The following is a 21,585-nucleotide window of genomic DNA, read 5'->3' on the forward strand; positions in this document are numbered from 1 at the left end:
GTGTAATGGTGCCTGGTGTCAACGGTACAGGCTGGTGGCGGTGGTGTAATGGTGCCTGGTGTCAACGGTACAGGCTGGTGGCGGTGGTGTTGTGGTGCCTGGTGTCAACGGTACAGGCTGGTGGCGGTGGTGTTGTGGTGCCTGGTGTCAACGGTACAGGCTGGTGGCGGTGGTGTTATGGTGTCTGGTGTCAACGGTACAGGCTGGTGGCGGTGGTGTAATGGTGCCTGGTGTCAACGGTACAGGCTGGTGACGGTGGTGTAATGGTGCCTGGTGTCAACGGTACAGGCTGGTGACGGTGGTGTAATGGTGCTTGGTGTCAACGGTACAGGCTGGTGGTGTAATGGTGCTTGATGTCAACGGTACAGGCTGGTGGCGATGGTGTAATGGTGCCTGGTGTCAACGGTACAGGCTGGTGGTGTAATGGTGCCTGGTGAGAACGGTACAGGCTGGTGGCGGTGGTGTAATGGTGCCTGATGTCAACGGTACAGGCTGGTGGTGTAATGGTGCCTGGTGAGAACGGTACAGGCTGGAGGCGGTGGTGTTATGGTGTCTGGTGTCAACGGTACAGGCTGGTGACGGTGGTGTTATGGTGTCTGGTGTCAACGGTACAGGCTGGTGGCGGTGGTGTAATGGTGCCTGATGTCAACGGTACAGCCTGGTGGCGGTGGTGTAATGGTGTGGGGAATGTTTTCCTGGCACACGTTAGGTCCTTTGATACCCATTGAGCAATGTTTGAACGCCACACCTTCCATGCCCTGAAGAATTCAGGCTGTTCTGGAGGCAAATGGGGGTCCGACCCAGTACTAGATGGGTGTACCTAATAAACTGGCCACTGAGTGTACATCATCTACACTTACAAGTCATTCAAAATACTTTATACTTTTGATACTTAAGTATATGTTAGCAATTACAATTACACACGTGTATTGTTTTAAAGACTAAATATTAGTTCAGAGTCCATAACATATTGTTCATCAAGGTGTCAATGGGTTCATTGGAAAGCTGGACATATTTCAATTAGATGACCCCAAGTTATCTCATCCATTGCTTTGGAGGAAGAGGAACATTCACCTATAACTGGATACTAAAAACAGGACTGTGGTTGACATTTATTTGTGTTTTTAAATGAAGATTCCACTGTGATGAGAGAGAGTTCTGCAAACCATAGGTTTAATGTATTTATTCATGGACATGTCAGAATTGTCAACAATGCTTGTCATTGTAAACACACACACACACACACACGCATGCAAGCACACACACACACACACACACAAACACACACACAAACACCAAGCTCTTTTCTTGGATGAAAAAGTGAGAGAATAAAGAGACGATAGTTTTGCCAATAAATGTGTTTCTTCCCAGAAACATGTTTCCTGGAGGGAGAGAGGACGTAGCTATAAAGCCCCCAGCAGTGTGACCGATATCAACCCCATGCTGTTTTGAGCCTCTGCTAAGACCTCCAGGGGACTAGTCTGTTCATTTATCAAATATGACATACAGTGAGCTCCAAAAATATTGCGACAGTGACAATTGCGTTGTTGTTTTGCCTCTGTTCTACAGCACTTTGGATTTGATACAATGACTATTAGGCGAAAGTGCAGACTGTCAGCTTTAATTTTAGGGGATTTTCATCCATATCGGGTCAACCGTTTAGAAATTACACCACTTTTTGTACATAGCCCCCCCCCCCCCATTTTAGGGGACCAAAAGTATTGGGAAATATTCAAAGTTTTCAGATTATTTTGTGCCCAATAGAAATGACTGTTAAATAATGTATTATGTCATTTTGAAGTCCCTTTTATTGTAAATAAGAATAAAATCTGTTTCTAAACACTCCTATATTAATGTGGATGTTACCATGGTTACAGATCATCCTGAATGAACCGTGAATAATGATGAGTGAGAAAGTTACAGATGTACAAATATCATACCCCCTCCAATAATTCTAACCTCCACTGTTATTGTAATGGTTAGCATGTCTTGGGGTTATGATATTTGTGCAGTGATAATGAGCATGTCTTGGGGTCATGATATTTGTGCAGTGATAATGAGCATGTCTTGGGGTCATGATATTTGTGCAGTGATAATGAGCATGTCTTGGGGTTATGATATTTGTGCAGTGATAATGAGCATGTCTTGGGGTTATGATATTTGTGCGGTGATAATGAGCATGTCTTGGGGTTATGATATTTGTGCGGTGATAATGAGCATGTCTTGGGGTTATGATATTTGTGTGGTGATAATGAGCATGTCTTGGGGTTATGATATTTGTGCGGTGATAATGAGCACGTCTTGGGGTCATGATATTTGTGCGTGATAATGAGCATGTCTTGGGGTAATGATATTTGTGTGGTGATAATGAGCATGTCTTGGGGTCATGATATTTGTGCAGTGATAATGAGCATGTCTTGGGGTTATGATATTTGTGCAGTGATAATGAGCATGTCTTGGGGTTATGATATTTGTGCAGTGATAATGAGCATGTCTTGGGGTTATGATATTTGTGCGGTGATAATGAGCATGTCTTGGGGTTATGATATTTGTGCGGTGATAATGAGCATGTCTTGGGGTCATGATATTTGTGCGTTGATAACTTTCTCAATACTTTTGGAACTCACTATATAACACCACTGGGTCTTTTTGAAATGACGGAATATTAATAAATTCTACTGCTCAAATGCTAATGCCACTAACTCTTGTTTGTTTGTTTGTTGTAGAACGTTCTCATCTGCTGTCCATTAGGGCTTCTTAATCTTCACTGTCCGGGCCAAGATAGTTCCATAATGCTGTTCATATTGAGCTCTTATTGCTAGGTTTAGTATGTCGATTGCTTTTGCTGGAAATAGAAGGTCATGCTTTAAAATACTGAAACAATAGCCTTTATAAATGTATATAGATAGACTCTCCAAAATGCTGACAATGATGTCTGGATATCAGTCTCAGCTGCCCCACAGCTGGCAGATATGATAATCAGAAACAGTGGACATCACAGGACTGTCAGATGATCAGAAACAGTGGACATCACAGGACTGTCATATGATCAGAAACAGTGGACATCACAGGACTGTCAGATGATCAGAAACAGTGGACATTACAGGACTGTTGTTAGTAGATGGCACAGTAGTATGGGGCTGTGTGTTGTGTTTCTGGGTCAGGAACGGGTCACAGTAGAATATCTTCCAGGTCATAAGGTCACAGGTAGGTGGTGGCCTCTCTGTTCTCTCTCTCTCTGGCCTGGGCAACGGCAACATTAATACACTGGAGCCACTCCTCAGCATGCTTCTCATCACGAGCCTTCAGGACGTAAGTCTTACTGTCCGTGAAGATCTCAAAAGCCCGAGGGAGACCCCGCTCACGCCGCTTCTTAGCCACCACCTGGACACATGCACATACACACACACATACATACACACACACACACACACACACACACACACACACACACACACAGACACAGACACAGACACACACACACACACACACACACACACACACAGACACACACACACACACACACACACACACACACACACACACACACACACACACACACACACACACACACACACACACACACACACACACACACACACACACACAGCCAGTCAGACAGGCGAGAGGGTTGTCAGAAGTGGACAAAGGGTATGAACTGTTGTTACATGAATGTACTTATAAGTTCCCCCACCTTGACGCTCTGCACTTTGCTCAACTCGATGGTGCTGTCGTCGAGCTCGTCCTTCTGTAGGAGACAGGACAAGCTATACATTAATAAATAGTGATACATGCAACTTTTGGAGCAGCCATCCAATTCTATTGAAGTCGTTTCACTATTACCACTACACATGATGACAGGCCTCGTGATGTCGTTTCACTATTACCACTACACATGATGACAGGCCTCGTGATGTCGTTTCACTATTACCACTACACATGATGACAGGCCTCGTGATGTCGTTTCACTATTACCACTACACATGATGACAGGCCTCGTGATGTCGTTTCACTATTACCACTACACATGATGACAGGCCTAGTGATGTCGTTTCACTATTACCACTACACATGATGACAGGCCTCGTGATGTCGTTTCACTATTACCACTACACATGATGACAGGCCTCGTGATGTCGTTTCACTATTACCACTACACATGATGACAGGCCTCGTGATGTCGTTTCACTATTACCACTACACATGATGACAGGCCTCGTGAAGTCGTTTCACTATTACCACTACACATGATGACAGGCATCGTGAAGTCCCCTAAACATGATGACAGGCCTCGTGATGTCCCCTAAACATGATGACAGGCCTCGTGAAGTCCACTACACATGATGACAGGCCTCGTGAAGTCCCCTAAATATGATGACAGGCCTCGTGAAGTCCCCTAAATATAATGACAGGCCTCGTGAAGTCCCCTAAATATGATGACAGGCCTCGTGAAGTCCCCTAAATATAATGACAGGCCTCGTGAAGTCCCCTAAATATGACGACAGGTCTCGTGAAGTCCCCTAAATATGACGACAGGCCTCGTGAAGTCCCCTAAACATGATGACAGGCCTCGTGAAGTCCCCTACATATGATGACAGGCCTCGTGAAGTCCCCTAAACATGATGACAGGCCTCGTGAAGTCCCCTAAACATGATGACAGGCCTCGTGACTTCCCCTACACATGATGACAGGCCTCGTGAAGTCCCCTAAACATGATGACAGGCCTCGTGAAGTCCCCTACACATGATGACAGGCCTCGTGAAGTCCCCTAAATATGATGACAGGCCTCGTGAAGTCCCCTAAACATGATGACAGGCCTCGTGAAGTCCCCTAAACATGATGACAGGCCTCGTGAAGTCCCCTAAACATGATGACAGGCCTCGTGAAGTCCCCTAAACATGATGACAGGCCTCGTGAAGTCCCCTAAAAATGATGACAGGCCTCGTGAAGTCCCCTAAACATGATGACAGGCCTCGTGACGTCCCCTACACATGATGACAGGCCTCGTGAAGTCCCCTAAACATGATGACAGGCCTCGTGAAGTCCCCTAAACATGATGACAAGCCTCGTGAAGTCCCCTAAACATGATGACAGGCCTCGTGAAGTCCCCTAAACATGATGACAGGCCTCGTGAAGTCCCCTAAACATGATGACAGGCCTCGTGAAGTCCCCTAAACATGATGACAGGCCTCGTGAAGTCCCCTAAACATGATGACAGGCCTCGTGAAGTCCCCTAAACATGATGACAGGCCTCGTGAAGTCCCCTAAACATGATGAGTGGCCTTTTTTGGAATGGAAAGGGACACACGTAAACCCTGACAGTTTCCCCAGAGGCACATTTATAATATTACCATTTAACATTGTGATATTGTGACTACCATCTTCTACTTAGGTGATAATGCCCAATGTCCCGGTGTTTGGAGGATATATTGGCACGGGTGTTGTTAGGCCCAAGACGGAAAACCGTGCCAATATATCCTCCAAACACCGGTTTATCGGACATTATCACTTTTATACAACGGGTTACCAACATTTTCAAATAACGATTGACATATTTTCATTAAAAACTTTATTTTTATTAATTTATTCATTCTATTTCATCCTTCCACAAGATATAGTCCCCAAATCTAGGGTTGCTACACAAGCAGGATGGTTGTTCGTTCTATTGGTTCAGTTGCCAGATACGCGACCTAGTCGTTCAGTCTTTTTGTTGTGTATCTATGGACGCGACCCAGTCGTTCATCCTAAATGTTCCATCGTCATACTGGCTGGATATGTTCTTATCCCTTGCTTACTAGCTAACTTACAATCATGTCAAACGTCAAAAATAATAACAACAGTAGCTGCATATGCATTTGTTTAAAAACCTCTACAGGATCGATGTCCCCCCTCCCCCCACGGGATGGTTGAGCTAACGTGCGCTAATGTGATTAGCATGAGGTTGTAAGTAACAAATACATTTCCCAGGACATAGACATATCTAATATGGGCAGAAAGCTTAAATTCTTGTTAATCTAACTGCACTGTCCAATTTACAGTAGCTATTACAGTGAAAGAATACCATGCTATTGTTTGAGGAGAGTGCACTGTTATGAACTTGAAAATTTATCAATAAACCAATTAGGCACATTTGGGTAGAATTGATAGAACACTTTGAACAGAAATGCAATGGTTCATTGGATCAGTCTAAAACTTTGCACATACACTGCCATCTAATGGCCTAAATTGCACCTAAACTGGAATAATACATTGTGGCCTTTCTCTTGCATTTCAAAGATGATGAAAAAATATGTTTTGTATTATCTTTTAACAGTGTGCAATGTGTTATATTCTCCTACATTAATTGCAAATTGAGCTAATGAGGTGTGATTTCACCTGGCATAGAAAATGTGCTCTCTCATCAGGACACTGTTGTTCAGAGGAACTAGCCAACAACACAGCTAACACAATCACTTCAAACTGAAGGTGGAAAGACTGCAAACTAGCTTTACTTCATTTCGTTTTACGTTTTCCATAAACATTATGCCAGCTGATTCATGATTTTGACTGGCTGAGAAACGCTGCCTGTCTGTCTCGTCCCGACTCCCGACACGTTCATTACTATTGGACAGCTGGAGATCGAATTTGAATATTGAAACAATGTTGTAAATGTCGGAGAGACAGACAGCAGGGTTTATACAAATCTCTGCTGTTGAAAACTAAATGTTAGTCTAAAAGAGATAATGTCTCGATGCTTTTTAGAGTGGAGATCAAGTTTATAAATTGCCTGGCTGGGTTGATGAGACAGTGGATTACACAGTCAGATGGAACAGAGTAAATAGACATTTTAACGTCATAGACTTGTGGAATAGACACCGGCTGGAATGCGCTTTTAACCAATCAGCATTCAGGATTAGACCCACCCATTGTATAATGTTGAACAGCTGCCTTGGGGCTGTTATAGGCGACGTGTTGCTTGATGCCAAATATTTCAGTGACAAAGTAAAATGTTGCTAGGATTTGTTACAACAGTAAATTAGCACAAAACATCAACTTTTATGGTCCTCTTGCAAAGATCCATTGCTGTAAGCTGCACATGTATGCAGTAAGACAAGAGGGTGTTTTACTGTCTCCGTCCTTATATAAGGGAGGAAATGAAATCCTTCAGCCCATAAGCACTTCCTCTAATGTTCTACCCCTTAGGACAGCTACATCTTTCTGACTTGTGTAGGTGGAATGTGTATGTGTGTGTGTGGGGGTAAGTGTGTGTGTGTGTGTGTGGGTAAGTGTGTGTGTGTGTGTGTGTGTGTGTGTGTGTGTGTGTGTGTGTGTATGTGTGTATATGTGTGATACACCACAGCCAAATCCTTAGGGATCATAAGGTCACATAGCGAGCGCTAGGCTATATGCTATATGCTATTCTCCATAGACCTATACTCACATCCTTAGACCCCTCTTGTCAGCCATAGTTCTGTAGTCTGCGTGTGTTGTATGTGTGTGTGCTGTGTGTGTGATGGCAAGCGTTAATCTCCATAGACTTGCCCACATCCTTACCTCCCTGGCTGTCTGTGTGGAGGGCCTTCTGTTAGCTACAGTGGTTAAGCTACTCATGTATTCTCACACAGGTTAAAGGAGAACTCAATATACTCCTTGGCCCTGTTCCATTTCGGCCCCTCCTCTAGTTCCTATTGCATGTGTGTCCTAAGGATCGGTTCAATAAAAACTGTATTTTATGGCTCGACTTTGGGGAAGCGGTCAGGTAAAGGGGCTAGCGGCTGAAATGGAACAGGGGTGAGGTTGTACTGAGGTGGCTTATTATGAGCAGTTCTCTCTCTCTCTCCCGCTCTCTCTCTCTCTCTCTCTCTCACGCTCTCTCGCTCTCTCTCTCACTCTCTCTCTCCCGCTCTCTCTCTCTCACGCTCTCTCGCTCACTCTCTCTCTCCCGCTCTCTCTCTCTCTCACTCTCTCACACTCTCTCTCTCTCTCTCTCTCTCTCTCTCTCTCTCTCTCTCTCTCTCTCTATCTCTCTCTCTCCCGCTCTCTCTCTCTCTCACACTCTCTCTCTCGCTCCCGCTCTCTCTCTCTCTCTCTCTCTCTCTCGCTCTCTCGCTCTTTCGCTCCTTCTCTCTCTCGCTTCGCTGTCTCTCTCGCTGTCTCTCTCTCTCACTGTCTCTCTCTCGCGCTCTCTCTCTTTCTTGTTCTCTCTCTCTCTTGCACTCTCTCTCACTCTCTCTTTCTCTTTTGCTCTCTCTCTCTATCTCTCTCTCTCTCTCTCTTTCATTCAACAAAGCAACACACACAGGATGAGTTGCCTTGCCAAGAAGAGGACCTTGAGGTAGTTTGGCAGCAAATTCTGTCTGGTCCCAATTAGGAGGACCGTTTTTGGGAAAGACAAAGGATTCTGGAATCATCAGTGAGGTTGGACAGTGGTAGACAGAACCCGGGAACAAAAGAGATTACAGGAAATGCCAACATCTGATGACCAGTGATGGTGGCCAATGTCAACAACCAGCAGTAGTGTACAGGTCAAAAGGTCAAGAAACCAACAGAACACATGGCTAAGCTCTGTTCCATCCTCTGTGCATCAGAACCATATTGCTTAGTTATGATACAAACTGCATAAAATCCTTTCAGACCAACAGAAGCGCCTAGTGGTATAGGTTAGGGTATAGGTTAGGTGTATAGGTTAGGGGTATAGGTTAGGTGTATAGGTTAGGGGTATAGGTTAGGGGTATAGGTTAGGGTATAGGTTAGGGGTATAGGTCAGGGGTATAGGTCAAATTAGGGCTATAGGTTAGGGGTATACGTTAAGGGATAGGTTAGGGTATAGGTCAGGGGTATAGGTTAGGGGTATAGATTAGGGTATAGGGTAGGGGTATAGGGTTGGGTAAAGGTTAGGGTACAGGTTAGGGTATAGTTTAGGGGTATAGGTTAGGGGTATAGGTTAGGGGTATAGGTTAGGGGTATAGGTTAGGGGTTGATATGGAACTGAGTCATTGGCACGGTAAGATTGAGTTGAGAAAACAAGAGACAAAGAGAGGGTCCAATTTGTGGCTTTAAACAGCTGTGGTGAGGGAGGAACTGTTGGTTAAATTACAATGTAGATTGTCTTGGGCAAGAGAGCTCAATTTCACTTATCCTTTCACCATTTACATTTGTTCCCCAATGGCTCAATATTTGTCAAAGCCTGGGGAATACAAAGCAGAGTTTTGAACTGAAGAAGTCAGAAAGTCCTCAGAAGATCTGTCCACTTTTCCACCCTGGTCTGTCTCTCTGTCTCTGTCTCTGTCTCTGTCTCTGTCTCTCTCTCTGTCTCTCTCTCTGTCTCTCTCTCTGTCTCTCTCTCTCTCTCTCTCTCTCTCTCTCTCTCTGTCTCTCTGTCTCTCTGTCTCTCTGTCTCTCTGTCTCTCTCTCTCTCTCTCTCTCTCTCTCTCTCTCTCTCTCTCTCTCTCTCTCTCTCTCTTTCTCTCTCTCTCTTTCTTTCTTTCTTTCTTTCTTTCTTTCTTTCAACAAAGCAACACACACAGAATGAGTTGCCTTGCCAAGAAGAGGACCTTGAGGTAGTTTGGCAGCAGATTCTGTCTGGTCCCAATAAGGAGGACCGTTATTGGGAAAGACAAAGGATTCTGGAATCATCAGTGAGGTTGGAAAGTGGCAGAAAGAACACAGGAACAAAAGAGATTACAGGAAATGCCAACATCTGATGACCAGTGATGGTGGCCAAGGTCAACAACCAGCAGTAGTGTACAGGTCAAAATGGTCAAGAAACCAACAGACCACATGGTCAAGTTCCACACCCACCCTCTGTGGATCAGAACCATATTGCTTAGTTATGATACAAACTGCATAAAATCCTTTCAGACCAACAGAAGTGCCTAGTGGTATAGGTTACGGTATAGGTTAGGGGTATAGGTTAGGGTACAGGTTAGGGGTATAGTTTAGGGTATGGGTTAAGGGTATAGGTTAGGGGTATAGGTTAGGGGTATGGGTTAGGGGTATAGGTTAGGGGTATAGGTTAGGGGTATAGTTTAGGGTATAGATTAGGGGTATGGGTTAGGGTATAGGTTCCGGTATAGGTTAGGGGCATTGGTCAGGGGGGTATAGTTTAGGGATATAGTTTAGGGTATAGGTTAGGGTATAGGTTAGGGGTATAGGCTAGAGTATAGGTTAGGGATATAGGTTAGGGGTATAGGCTAGAGATATAGGCTAGAGTATAGGTTAGGGATTTAGGTTAGTGGTATAGGTTAGGGGTATAGGTCAGGGGTATAGGTTAGGGATATAGGTTAGAGTATAGGTTAGGGGTATAGGTTAGGGGTATAGGCTAGAGTATAGGTTAGGGGTATAGGTTAGGGATATAGGTTAGGGGTATAGGTTACGGTATAGTTTAGTGGTATAGTTTAGTGGTATAGGTTAGGGTATAGGTTAGGATATAGGTTAGGGGTATAGGTTAGGGTATAGGTTAGGGGTATAGGCTAGGGACATAGGTTACGGTATAGTTTAGTGGTATAGGTTAGGGGTATAGGTTAGGGGTATAGGTTAGGGGTATAGGTCAGGGGAATAGGTTAGGGGAAAAGGTTAGGGGTATAGGCTAGAGTATAGGTTAGGGATATAGGTTAGGGGTATAGGTCAGGGGAATAGGTCAAGGGAAAAGGTTAGGGGTATAGGTTACGGTATAGTTTAGGGGCATAGTTTACTGGTATAGGTTAGGGGTATAGGTTAGGGGTATAGGTTACGGTATAGTTTAGGGGTATAGTTTAGTGGTATAGGTTAGGGTATAGGTTAGGGGTATAGGTTAGGGGGGTATAGGTTAGGGGTATAGTTTAGTCGTATAGGTTATGGTATAGGTTAGGGGTATAGGTTAGGGGTATAGGTTACGGTATAGTGTAGGGGTATAGTTTAGTGGTATAGGTTAGGGTATAGGTTAGGGGGGTATAGGTTAGGGGTATAGTTTAGGTGTATAGGTAAGGATATAGGTTAGGGGTATAGGTTATGGGTATAGGTTAGGGGTATAAGTTACGGTATAGTTTAGGGGTATAGTATAGGGTACAGGTTAGGGTCTCTCTCTGTGTCCTGTTTAATGGTCTCTCTCTCTCTCTCTCTCTCTCTCTCTCTCTCTCTCTCTCTCTCTCTCTCTCTCTCTCTCTCTCTCTCTCTCTCTCTCTCTCTCTCTCTCTCTCTCTCTCTCTCTCTCTCTCTCTCTCTCTCTCTCTCTCTGTGTCCTGTTTAACAACATTGACTAACAATAAGCCCTCTCACCTAATCACTTCTCAATGACACACACACCACACACTACACACACCAACACTACACACACACACCAACACTACAAACACCAACACTACACGCACACACCAACACTACACGCACACACCAACACTACACGCACACACCAACACTACACGCACACACCAACACTACACACACACACCTACACTACCCACACACCAACACAACACACACACACCAACACTACACACACCAACACTACACGCACACACCAACACTACACGCACACACCAACACTACACGCATACACCAACACTACACACACACACCAACACTACACACACCAACACTACACACACACACCAACACTACCCAAACACCAACACTACACACACACACACACCAACACTACACACACCAACACTACACACACCAACACTACCCACACACCAACAGCACAATACAACAGATCAGCTCTAATTACATTGTGGCTGAAGTTGAATGACCACTGCGCCAGCCTCCCGGGTGGAGCAGTGGTCTAGGGCACTGCATCGCAGTGCTAGCTGCGCCACCAGAGTCTCTGGGTTCGTGCCCAGGCTGGGCTGGGTTCGCGTCCAGGCTCTGTCGCAGCCGGCCGCAACCGGGAGGTCCGTGGGGCGACGCACAATTGGCATAGCGTCGTCCGGGTTAGGGAGGGTTTGGCCGGTAGGGATATCCTTGTCTCAGTATGTAAAATGTAATAAAATGTATGCACTCTACTGTAAGTCGCTCTGGATAAGAGCGTCTGCTAAATGACTAAAATGTAAATGTAAAATGAATGAGCACTGTGTGTTTTTCCATCATAATAAAGGTGTGTTTGGCACACGATGATGATCATGGGCTTTCTGATGACTACGTGACCTCCGGTCCTGTTTTCTCAGTGCTTCTGATTAGGCAACACTTTTTCCTTTGCACAATAATTATTTCTGCTGTCAAGTCCAATGACCTTAAACCCAAGTTCTGCCTCAAAGTAAGTCAGAATCAAACACTGATTAGGAGGGATTTGTATCGTTAAAACACAGTGGAGAGCTTCCTCGTCTTCACACACACACACACACACACACACACACACACACACACACACACACACACACACACACACACACACACACACACACACACACACACACACACACACACACACACACACACACACACACACACACACACACACACAACATCATGCATGAACACACACACACACACAAACTGAGATATTAAAGGGAAGAATGACTGAGGTATTACAGGGAATAATGACTGAGCTATTAAAGGGAATGACAGCTATTCCAGGGAAGAATGACTGAGGTATTAAAGGGAATGACTGAGTTATTACAGGGAAGAATGACTGAGCTATTAAAGGGAATGACAGCTATTACATGGAAGAATGACAGGTATTAAAGGGAATGACAGCTATTACTGGGAAGAATGACTGAGGTATTAAAGGGAATGACAGCTATTACAGGGAAGAATGACTGAGCTATTAAAAGGAATGACAGCTATTAAAGGGAATGACTGAGTTATTAAAGGAAAGAATGACTGAGGTATTAAAGGGAATGACTGAGTTGTTAAAGGGAATGACAGTTATTAAAGGGAATGACAGTTAATAAAGGGAAGAATGACTGAGTTATTACAGGGAATGACTGCGTTGTTAAAGGGAATGACAGCTATTAAAGGGAAGAATGACCTAGGTATTAAAGGGAATGACTGAGCTATTAAAGGGAATGACAGTTATTAAAGGGAGAATGACTCAAGAAGTTGCAGCATCATACTCTGATCCTGGGCGTCACCCATTGATTAATAGCGGGCCAAACGTATAACTCATAGTATGTCTTCTACTAAGGCTCAATACTGGGGCCAAAGGTATTACAATCATCTCTAGTGGATTCCCCAGATAGAAATTAGGCCTTGTCACGAGATGGGGACTCCACTGTTTCACCCAACATCACATCATGATTAAATTAAAAAGTAGAAAAGGAAAACACATAATGACAGGGAGTCCAGTGACTAGTTTGTTTGTGCCTTCCTTGGAGGGATGTAAATGTGTACGTGTGTGCTTTGAAAATGATTTCTGTCTACGTAAGGGTCTATTTGAAGTGTTCCCCTGTGTATATGCAGTGGTGGAAAAAGTACCCAATTGTCATACTTGAGTAAAAGTATAGATATCGTAATAGAAAGTTACTCAAGTGAAAATGAAAGTTACAGAGTAAAATACTACTTGAGTAAAAGTCTAAAAGTGTTTGGTTCTAAATATACTTAAGTATCAAAAGTAAAACTATAAATATGTTTCAAATTCCTTATATTAGGCAAAGTAGACGTCATTATTTAATTGTTTTAAAAATCTACTGATAGCCAGGGGCACACTCCAATACTCAGACATCATTACAGATAGCCAGGGACACACTCCAACACTCAGACATCATTACTGATAGCCAGGGGCACACTCCAACACTCAGACGTCATTACTGATAGCCAGGGACACACTCCAACACTCAGACATTATTACAGATAGCCAGGGGCACACTCCAACACACAGACATCATTACAGATAGCCAGGGACACACTCCAACACTCAGACATCATTACAGATAGCCAGGGACACACTCCAACACTCAGACATCATTACTGATAGCCAGGGGCACACTCCAACACTCAGACATCATTACTGATAGCCAGGGACACACTCCAACACTCAGACATTATTACAGATAGCCAGGGGCACACTCCAACACTCAGACATCATTACAGATAGTGAGGGACACACTCCAACACTCAGACATCATTACAGATAGCCAGGGGCACACTCCAACACTCAGACATCATTACAGATAGCCAGGGACACACTCCAACACTCAGACATCATTACTGATAGCCAGGGGCACACTCCAACACTCAGACATCATTACTGATAGCCAGGGACACACTCCAACACTCAGACATTATTACAGATAGCCAGGGGCACACTCCAACACACAGACATCATTACAGATAGCCAGGGACACACTCCAACACTCAGACATCATTACAGATAGCCAGGGACACACTCCAACACTCAGACATCATTACTGATAGCCAGGGGCACACTCCAACACTCAGACATCATTACTGATAGCCAGGGACACACTCCAACACTCAGACATTATTACAGATAGCCAGGGGCACACTCCAACACTCAGACATCATTACAGATAGCGAGGGACACACTCCAACACTCAGACATCATTACAGATAGCCAGGGGCACACTCCAACACTCAGACATCATTACAGATAGCCAGGGACACACTCCAACACTCAGACATCATTACTGATAGCCAGGGACACACTCCAACACTCAGACATCATTACAGATAGCCAGGGACACACTCCAACACTCAGACATCATTACAGATAGCCAGGGGCACACTCCAACACTCAAACATTATTACAGATAGCCAGGGACACACTCCAACACTCAGACATCATTACAGATAGCCAGGGGCACACTCCAACACTCAGACATCATTACAGATAGCCAGGGACACACTCCAACACTCAGACATCATTACAGATAGCCAGGGACACACTCCAACACTCAGACATCATTACAGATAGCCAGGGGCACACCCCAACAATCAGACATCATTACAGATAGCCAGGGGCACACTCCAACACTCAGACATCATTACAGATAGCCAGGGACACACTCCAACTCTAAGACATCATTACAGATAGCCAGGGGCACACTCCAACACTCAGACATCATTACTGATAGCCAGGGACACACTCCAACACTCAGACATCATTACTGATAGCCAGGGACACACTCCAACACTCAGACATCATTACTGATAGCAAGGGACACACTCCAACACTCAGACATCATTACTGATAGCCAGGGACACACTCCAACACTCAGACATCATTACTGATAGCCAGGGACACACTCCAACACTCAGACATCATTACTGATAGCCAGGGACACACTCCAACACTCAGACATCATTACTGATAGCAAGGGGCACACTCCAATACTCAGACATCATTACTGATAGCCGGGGACACACTCCAACACTCAGACATCATTACAGATAGCCAGGGACACACTCCAACACTCAGACATTACTACAGATAGCCAGGGACACACTCCAATACTCAGACATCATTACTGATAGCCGGGGACACACTCCAACACTCAGACATCATTACAGATAGCCAGGGACACACTCCAACACTCAGACATTACTACAGATAGCCAGGGACACACTCCAACACTCAGACATCATTACAGATAGCCAGGGACACACTCCAACACTCAGACATCATTACTGATAGCCAGGGGCACACTCCAACACTCAGACATCATTACTGATAGCCAGGGACACACTCCAACACTCAGACATTATTACAGATAGCCAGGGGCACACTCCAACACTCAGACATCATTACAGATAGCCAGGGACACACTCCAACACTCAGACATCATTACAGATAGCCAGGGGCACACTCCAACACTCAGACATCATTACAGATAGCCAGGGACACACTCCAACTCTAAGACATCATTACAGATAGCCAGGGGCACACTCCAACACTCAGACATCATTACTGATAGCCAGGGACACACTCCAACACTCAGACATCATTACTGATAGCCAGGGACTCACTCCAACACTCAGACATCATTACTGATAGCCAGGGGCACACACACTCCAACACTCAGACATTACTACAGATAGCCAGGGACACACTCCAACACTCAGACATCATTACTGATAGCCAGGGACACACTCCAACACTCAGACATCATTACAGATAGCCAGGGACACACTCCAACACTCAGACATCATTACTGATAGCCAGGGACACACTCCAATACTCAGACATCATTACTGATAGCCAGGGACACACTCCAACACTCAGACATCATTACAGATAGCCAGGGACACACTCCAACACTCAGACATTACTACAGATAGCCAGGGACACACTCCAATACTCAGACATCATTACTGATAGCCAGGGGCACACTCCAACACTCAGACATTACTACAGATAGCCAGGGACACACTCCAACACTCAGACATCATTACAGATAGCCAGGGACGCACTCCAACACTCAGACATCATTACTGATAGCCAGGGGCACACTCCAACACTCAGACATCATTACTGATAGCCAGGGACACACTCCAACACTCAGACATTATTACAGATAGCCAGGGGCACACTCCAACACTCAGACATCATTACAGATAGCCAGGGACACACTCCAACACTCAGACATCATTACAGATAGCCAGGGGCACACTCCAACACTCAGACATCATTACAGATAGCCAGGGACACACTCCAACACTCAGACATCATTACAGATAGTCAGGGACACACTCCAACTCTAAGACATCATTACAGATAGCCAGGGGCACACTCCAACACTCAGACATCATTACTGATAGCCAGGGACACACTCCAACACTCAGACATAATTACTGATAGCCAGGGACACACTCCAACACTCAGACATCATTACTGATAGCCAGGGACTCACTCCAACACTCAGACATCATTACTGATAGCCAGGGGCACACTCCAACACTCAGACATCATTACAGATAGCCGGGGGCACACTCCAACACTCAGACATCATTACAGATAGCCAGGGACACACTCCAACACTCAGACATCATTACTGATAGCCAGGGACACACTCCAACACCCAGACATCATTACTGATAGCCAGGGGCACACTCCAACACTCAGCCATCATTACAGATAGCCAGGGACACACTCCAACACTCAGACATCATTACAGATAGTCAGGGACACACTCCAACTCTAAGACATCATTACAGATAGCCAGGGGCACACTCCAACACTCAGACATCATTACTGATAGCCAGGGACACACTCCAACACTCAGACATAATTACTGATAGCCAGGGACACACTCCAACACTCAGACATCATTACTGATAGCCAGGGACTCACTCCAACACTCAGACATCATTACTGATAGCCAGGGGCACACTCCAACACTCAGACATCATTACAGATAGCCGGGGGCACACTCCAACACTCAGACATCATTACAGATAGCCAGGGACACACTCCAACACTCAGACATCATTACTGATAGCCAGGGACACACTCCAACACCCAGACATCATTACTGATAGCCAGGGGCACACTCCAACACTCAGCCATCATTACAGATAGCCAGGGGCATACTCCAACACTCAGACATCATTACAGATAGCCAGGGACACACTCCAACACTCAGACATCATTACAGATAGCCAGGGACACACTCCAAAACTCAGACATCATTACTGATAGCCAGGGGAACACTCCAACACTCAGACATCATTACTGATAGCAAGGGACACACTCCAACACTCAGATATCATTACTGATAGCCAGGGGCACACTCCAACACTCAGACATCTTTACTGATAGCCAGGGACACACTCCAACACTCAGACATCATTACAGATAGCCAGGGGCACACTCCAACACTCAGACATCATTACAGATAGCCAGGGGCACACTCCAACACTCAGACATCATTACAGATAGCCAGGGACACACTCCAACACTCAGACATTACTACAGATAGCCAGGGACACACTCCAATACTCAGACATCATTACTGATAGCCAGGGGCACACTCCAACACTCAGACATTACTACAGATAGCCAGGGGAACACTCCAACACTCAGACATCATTACAGATAGCCAGGGACACACTCCAGCACTCAGACATCATTACAGATAGCCAGGGGCACACTCCAACACTCAGACATCATTACAGATAGCCAGGGACACACTCCAACACTCAGACATCATTACAGATAGCCAGGGGCACACTCCAACACTCAGACATCATTACAGATAGCCAGGGACACACTCCAACACTCAGACATCATTACAGATAGTCAGGGACACACTCCAACTCTAAGACATCATTACAGATAGCCAGGGGCACACTCCAACACTCAGACATCATTACTGATAGCCAGGGGCACACTCCAACACTCAGACATTACTACAGATAGCCAGGGGAACACTCCAACACTCAGACATCATTTACAAATGTAGCATGTGTGTTTAGTGAGTCTGCCAGATCAGAGGCATTTTCCTGTCCTACTAAATGTAACGAGTACTTTTGGGTGTCAAGGAAAATGCATGGATTAAAAAGTACATTATATTGTTTAGGAATGTAGTGAAGTAAAAGTAAAAGTTGTCAAAAATATAAAAAGTAAAGTAAAGTACAAATCCCCCCCAAAACTACTTAAATAGTACTTGAAAGTATTTCTACTCAAGTACTTTATGCCACTTTGTATATGATATGATATACTTTATTGTTCCTGAGGGGACATTTGACTTGAACAGCTAAAGTCTAAGTGTGAAAGGGATACATACTGATTTTCCCTTCCGGAAGAGGAGCTGGTTTCCTGCCAGGGTGAAGTAGCGAGTCTTCCAGCGTTTGATGAACTTCCAGCGAACCTGCTTCTCCTTCAGTTTCCCCTCTATCAGCGGCTGGCCATCCTCGTTCACCACTGGAGAGACAAATCAAAACAACGCTCAATCAGCTGTGATCCACATCCACTCAATGTTACCACCTGCTAATGGAGTGTATGTAGCCACGTGGGAAACAAACCCACAAGCATCCGGCCCCAACGTGGGAATCAAACCCACCAGCACCCTGCTCCAACGTGGGAATCAAACCCACCAGCACCCTGCTCCAACGTGGGAATCAAACCCACCAGCACCCTGCTCCAACGTGGGAATCAAACCCACCAGCACCCTGCTCCAACGTGGGAATCAAACCCACAAGCACCCTGCTCCAATGTGGGAATCAAACCCACAAGCACCCTGCTCCAACGTGGGAATCAAACCCACAAGCACCCTGCTCCAATGTGGGAATCAAACCCACAAGCACCCTGCTCCAACGTGCGAATCAAACCCATAAGCACCCGGCCCCAACGTGGGAATCAAACCCACAAGCACCCTGCTCCAATGTGGGAATCAAACCCATAAGCCCCTTGCTCCAATGTGGGAGTCAAACCCACAAGCACCCGGCCCCAACGTGGGAATCAAACCCACAAGCACCCTGCTCCAATGTGGGAATCAAACCCACAAGCACCCTGCTCCAATGTGGGAATCAAACCCACCAGCATCCTGCTCCAATGTGGGAATCAAACCCACCAGCACCCTGCTCCAATGTGGGGATCAAACCCACAAGCACCCTGCTCCAATGTGGGGATCAAACCCACAAGCACCCTGCTCCAATGTGGGAATCAAACCCACAACCATCCGGCCCCAACGTAGGAAACAAACCCACAAGCACCCTGCCCCAACGTGGGAATCAAACCCACAAGCATCCGGCCCCAACTTGGGAAACAAACCCACAAGCACCCTGCCCCAACGTGGGAATCAAACCCACAAGCATCCGGCCCCAACGTGGGAAACAAACCCACAAGCACCCTGCCCCAACGTGGGAATCAAACCCACAAGCATCCGGCCCCAATGTGGGAATCAAACCCACAAGCATCCGGCCCCAATGTGGGAATCAAACCCACAAGCACCCGGCCCAAACGTGGGAATCAAACCCACAAGCACCCTGCTCCAATGTGGGAATCAAACCCACAAGCATCCGGCCACAACGTGGGAATCAAACCCACAAGCACCCGGCTCCAATGTGGGAATCAAACCCACAAGCACCCTGCTCCAACGTGGGAATCAAACCCACAAGCACCCTGCTCCAACGTGGGAATCAAACCCACAAGCACCCTGCTCCAACGTGGGAATAAAACCCATAAGCACCCGGCTCCAAAGTGGGAATCAAACCAACAAGCACCCTGCTCCAATGTGGTAATCAAACCAACAAGCACCCTGCTCCAATGTGGTAATCAAACCAACAAGCACCCTGCTCCAATGTGGTAATCAAACCCACAAGCACCCTGCTCCAACGTGGGAATCAAACCCACAAGCACCCTGCTCCAACGTGGGAATCAAACCCACAAGCACCCTGCTCCAACGTGGGAATAAAACCCATAAGCACCCGGCTCCAAAGTGGGAATCAAACCAACAAGCACCCTGCTCCAATGTGGTAATCAAACCAACAAGCACCCTGCTCCAATGTGGTAATCAAACCAACAAGCACCCTGCTCCAATGTGGTAATCAAACCCACAAGCACCCTGCTCCAATGTGGTAATCAAACCAACAAGCACCCTGCTCCAATGTGGGAATCAAACCAACAAGCACCCTGCTCCAATGTGGTAATCAAACCAACAAGCACCCTGCTCCAATGTGGTAATCAAACCCACAAGCACCCTGCTCCAATGTGGTAATCAAACCCACAAGCACCCTGCTCCAATGTGGTAATCAAACCCACAAGCACCCTGCTCCAACCCACTGAGCCCTTGGAACCACAAAAGAAAACCACAGGAAGACGTGATGATTGAAAATGAGGCTGAATATAAATGTAGATACTACAGTTGAAGTCGAAAGTTTACATACACCTTAGCCAAATACATTTAAACTCAGTTTTTTACAATTCCTGACATTTAATCCTAGTAAAAAATTCCCTGTCGTAGGTCACTTAGAATCACCACTTTATTTTAAGAATGTGAAATGTCAGAATAATAGTAGAGAGAATGATTTATTCAGCTTTTATTTCTTTCATTACATTCTCAATGGTTCAGAAGTTTACGTACACTCAATTAGTATGTCGTAGCATTGCCTTTACATTTTTTAACTTGGGCCAAACATTTCAGGTAGCCTTCCACAAGCTTCCCACAATAAGTTGGGTGAATTTTGTCCCATTCCTCCTGACACAGCTGGTGTCTCTGAGTCAGGTTTGTAGATCTCCTTGCTCGCACACGCTTTTTCAGTTCTGCCCACAAATGTTCTATAGGATTGTGGTCAGGGCTTTGTGATGGCCACTCCAATACCTTGACTTTGTTGTCCTTAAGCCATTTTGCCACAACTTTGGAAGTATGCTTGGGGTCATTGTCCATTTGCGACCAAGCTTTAAGTTCCTGACTGATGTCTTGAGATGTTGCTTCAATATATCCACATAATTTTCACTCCTCATAATGCCATCTATTTTGTGAAGTGCACCAGTCCCTCCTGCAGCAAAGCACCCCAAAAACATGATGCTGCCACCCCCGTGCTTCACGGTTGGGATGGTGTTTTCGGCTTGCAAGCATCCCCCTTTTTCCTCCTAACATAACGATGGTCATTATGGCCAAACAGTTCTATTTTTGTTTCATCAGACCAGAGGACATTTCTCCAAAAAGTACAATCTTTGTCCCCATGTGCAGTTGCAAACCGTAGTCTGGCTTTTTTATGGCGGTT

The 21,585-nt window shown here is 45.6% G+C and overlaps 1 protein-coding gene across 1 annotated transcript in view; it reads right to left on the reverse strand.

The window, feature by feature from the left end:
- Positions 1-1,168: 1,168 nt before the first annotated feature.
- LOC129831691 (ventricular zone-expressed PH domain-containing protein-like) overlaps positions 1,169-21,585 on the reverse strand; it is a 218,039-nt gene continuing 197,622 nt past the window's right edge. The window contains exons 12-14 of the mRNA XM_055895060.1: positions 18,645-18,781; positions 3,695-3,748; positions 1,169-3,384 (exon numbers count right to left, since the gene is read on the reverse strand). Coding sequence (XP_055751035.1) covers positions 3,202-3,384; positions 3,695-3,748; positions 18,645-18,781 — 374 coding nt within the window. The 3' untranslated portion in view covers positions 1,169-3,201. The remainder of the gene's footprint in view (positions 3,385-3,694; positions 3,749-18,644; positions 18,782-21,585) is intronic.

Source organism: Salvelinus fontinalis, chromosome 33 (genome assembly GCF_029448725.1).
Source record: "Salvelinus fontinalis isolate EN_2023a chromosome 33, ASM2944872v1, whole genome shotgun sequence".
In the NCBI taxonomy this organism is placed as follows: Eukaryota; Metazoa; Chordata; class Actinopteri; order Salmoniformes; family Salmonidae; genus Salvelinus; species Salvelinus fontinalis.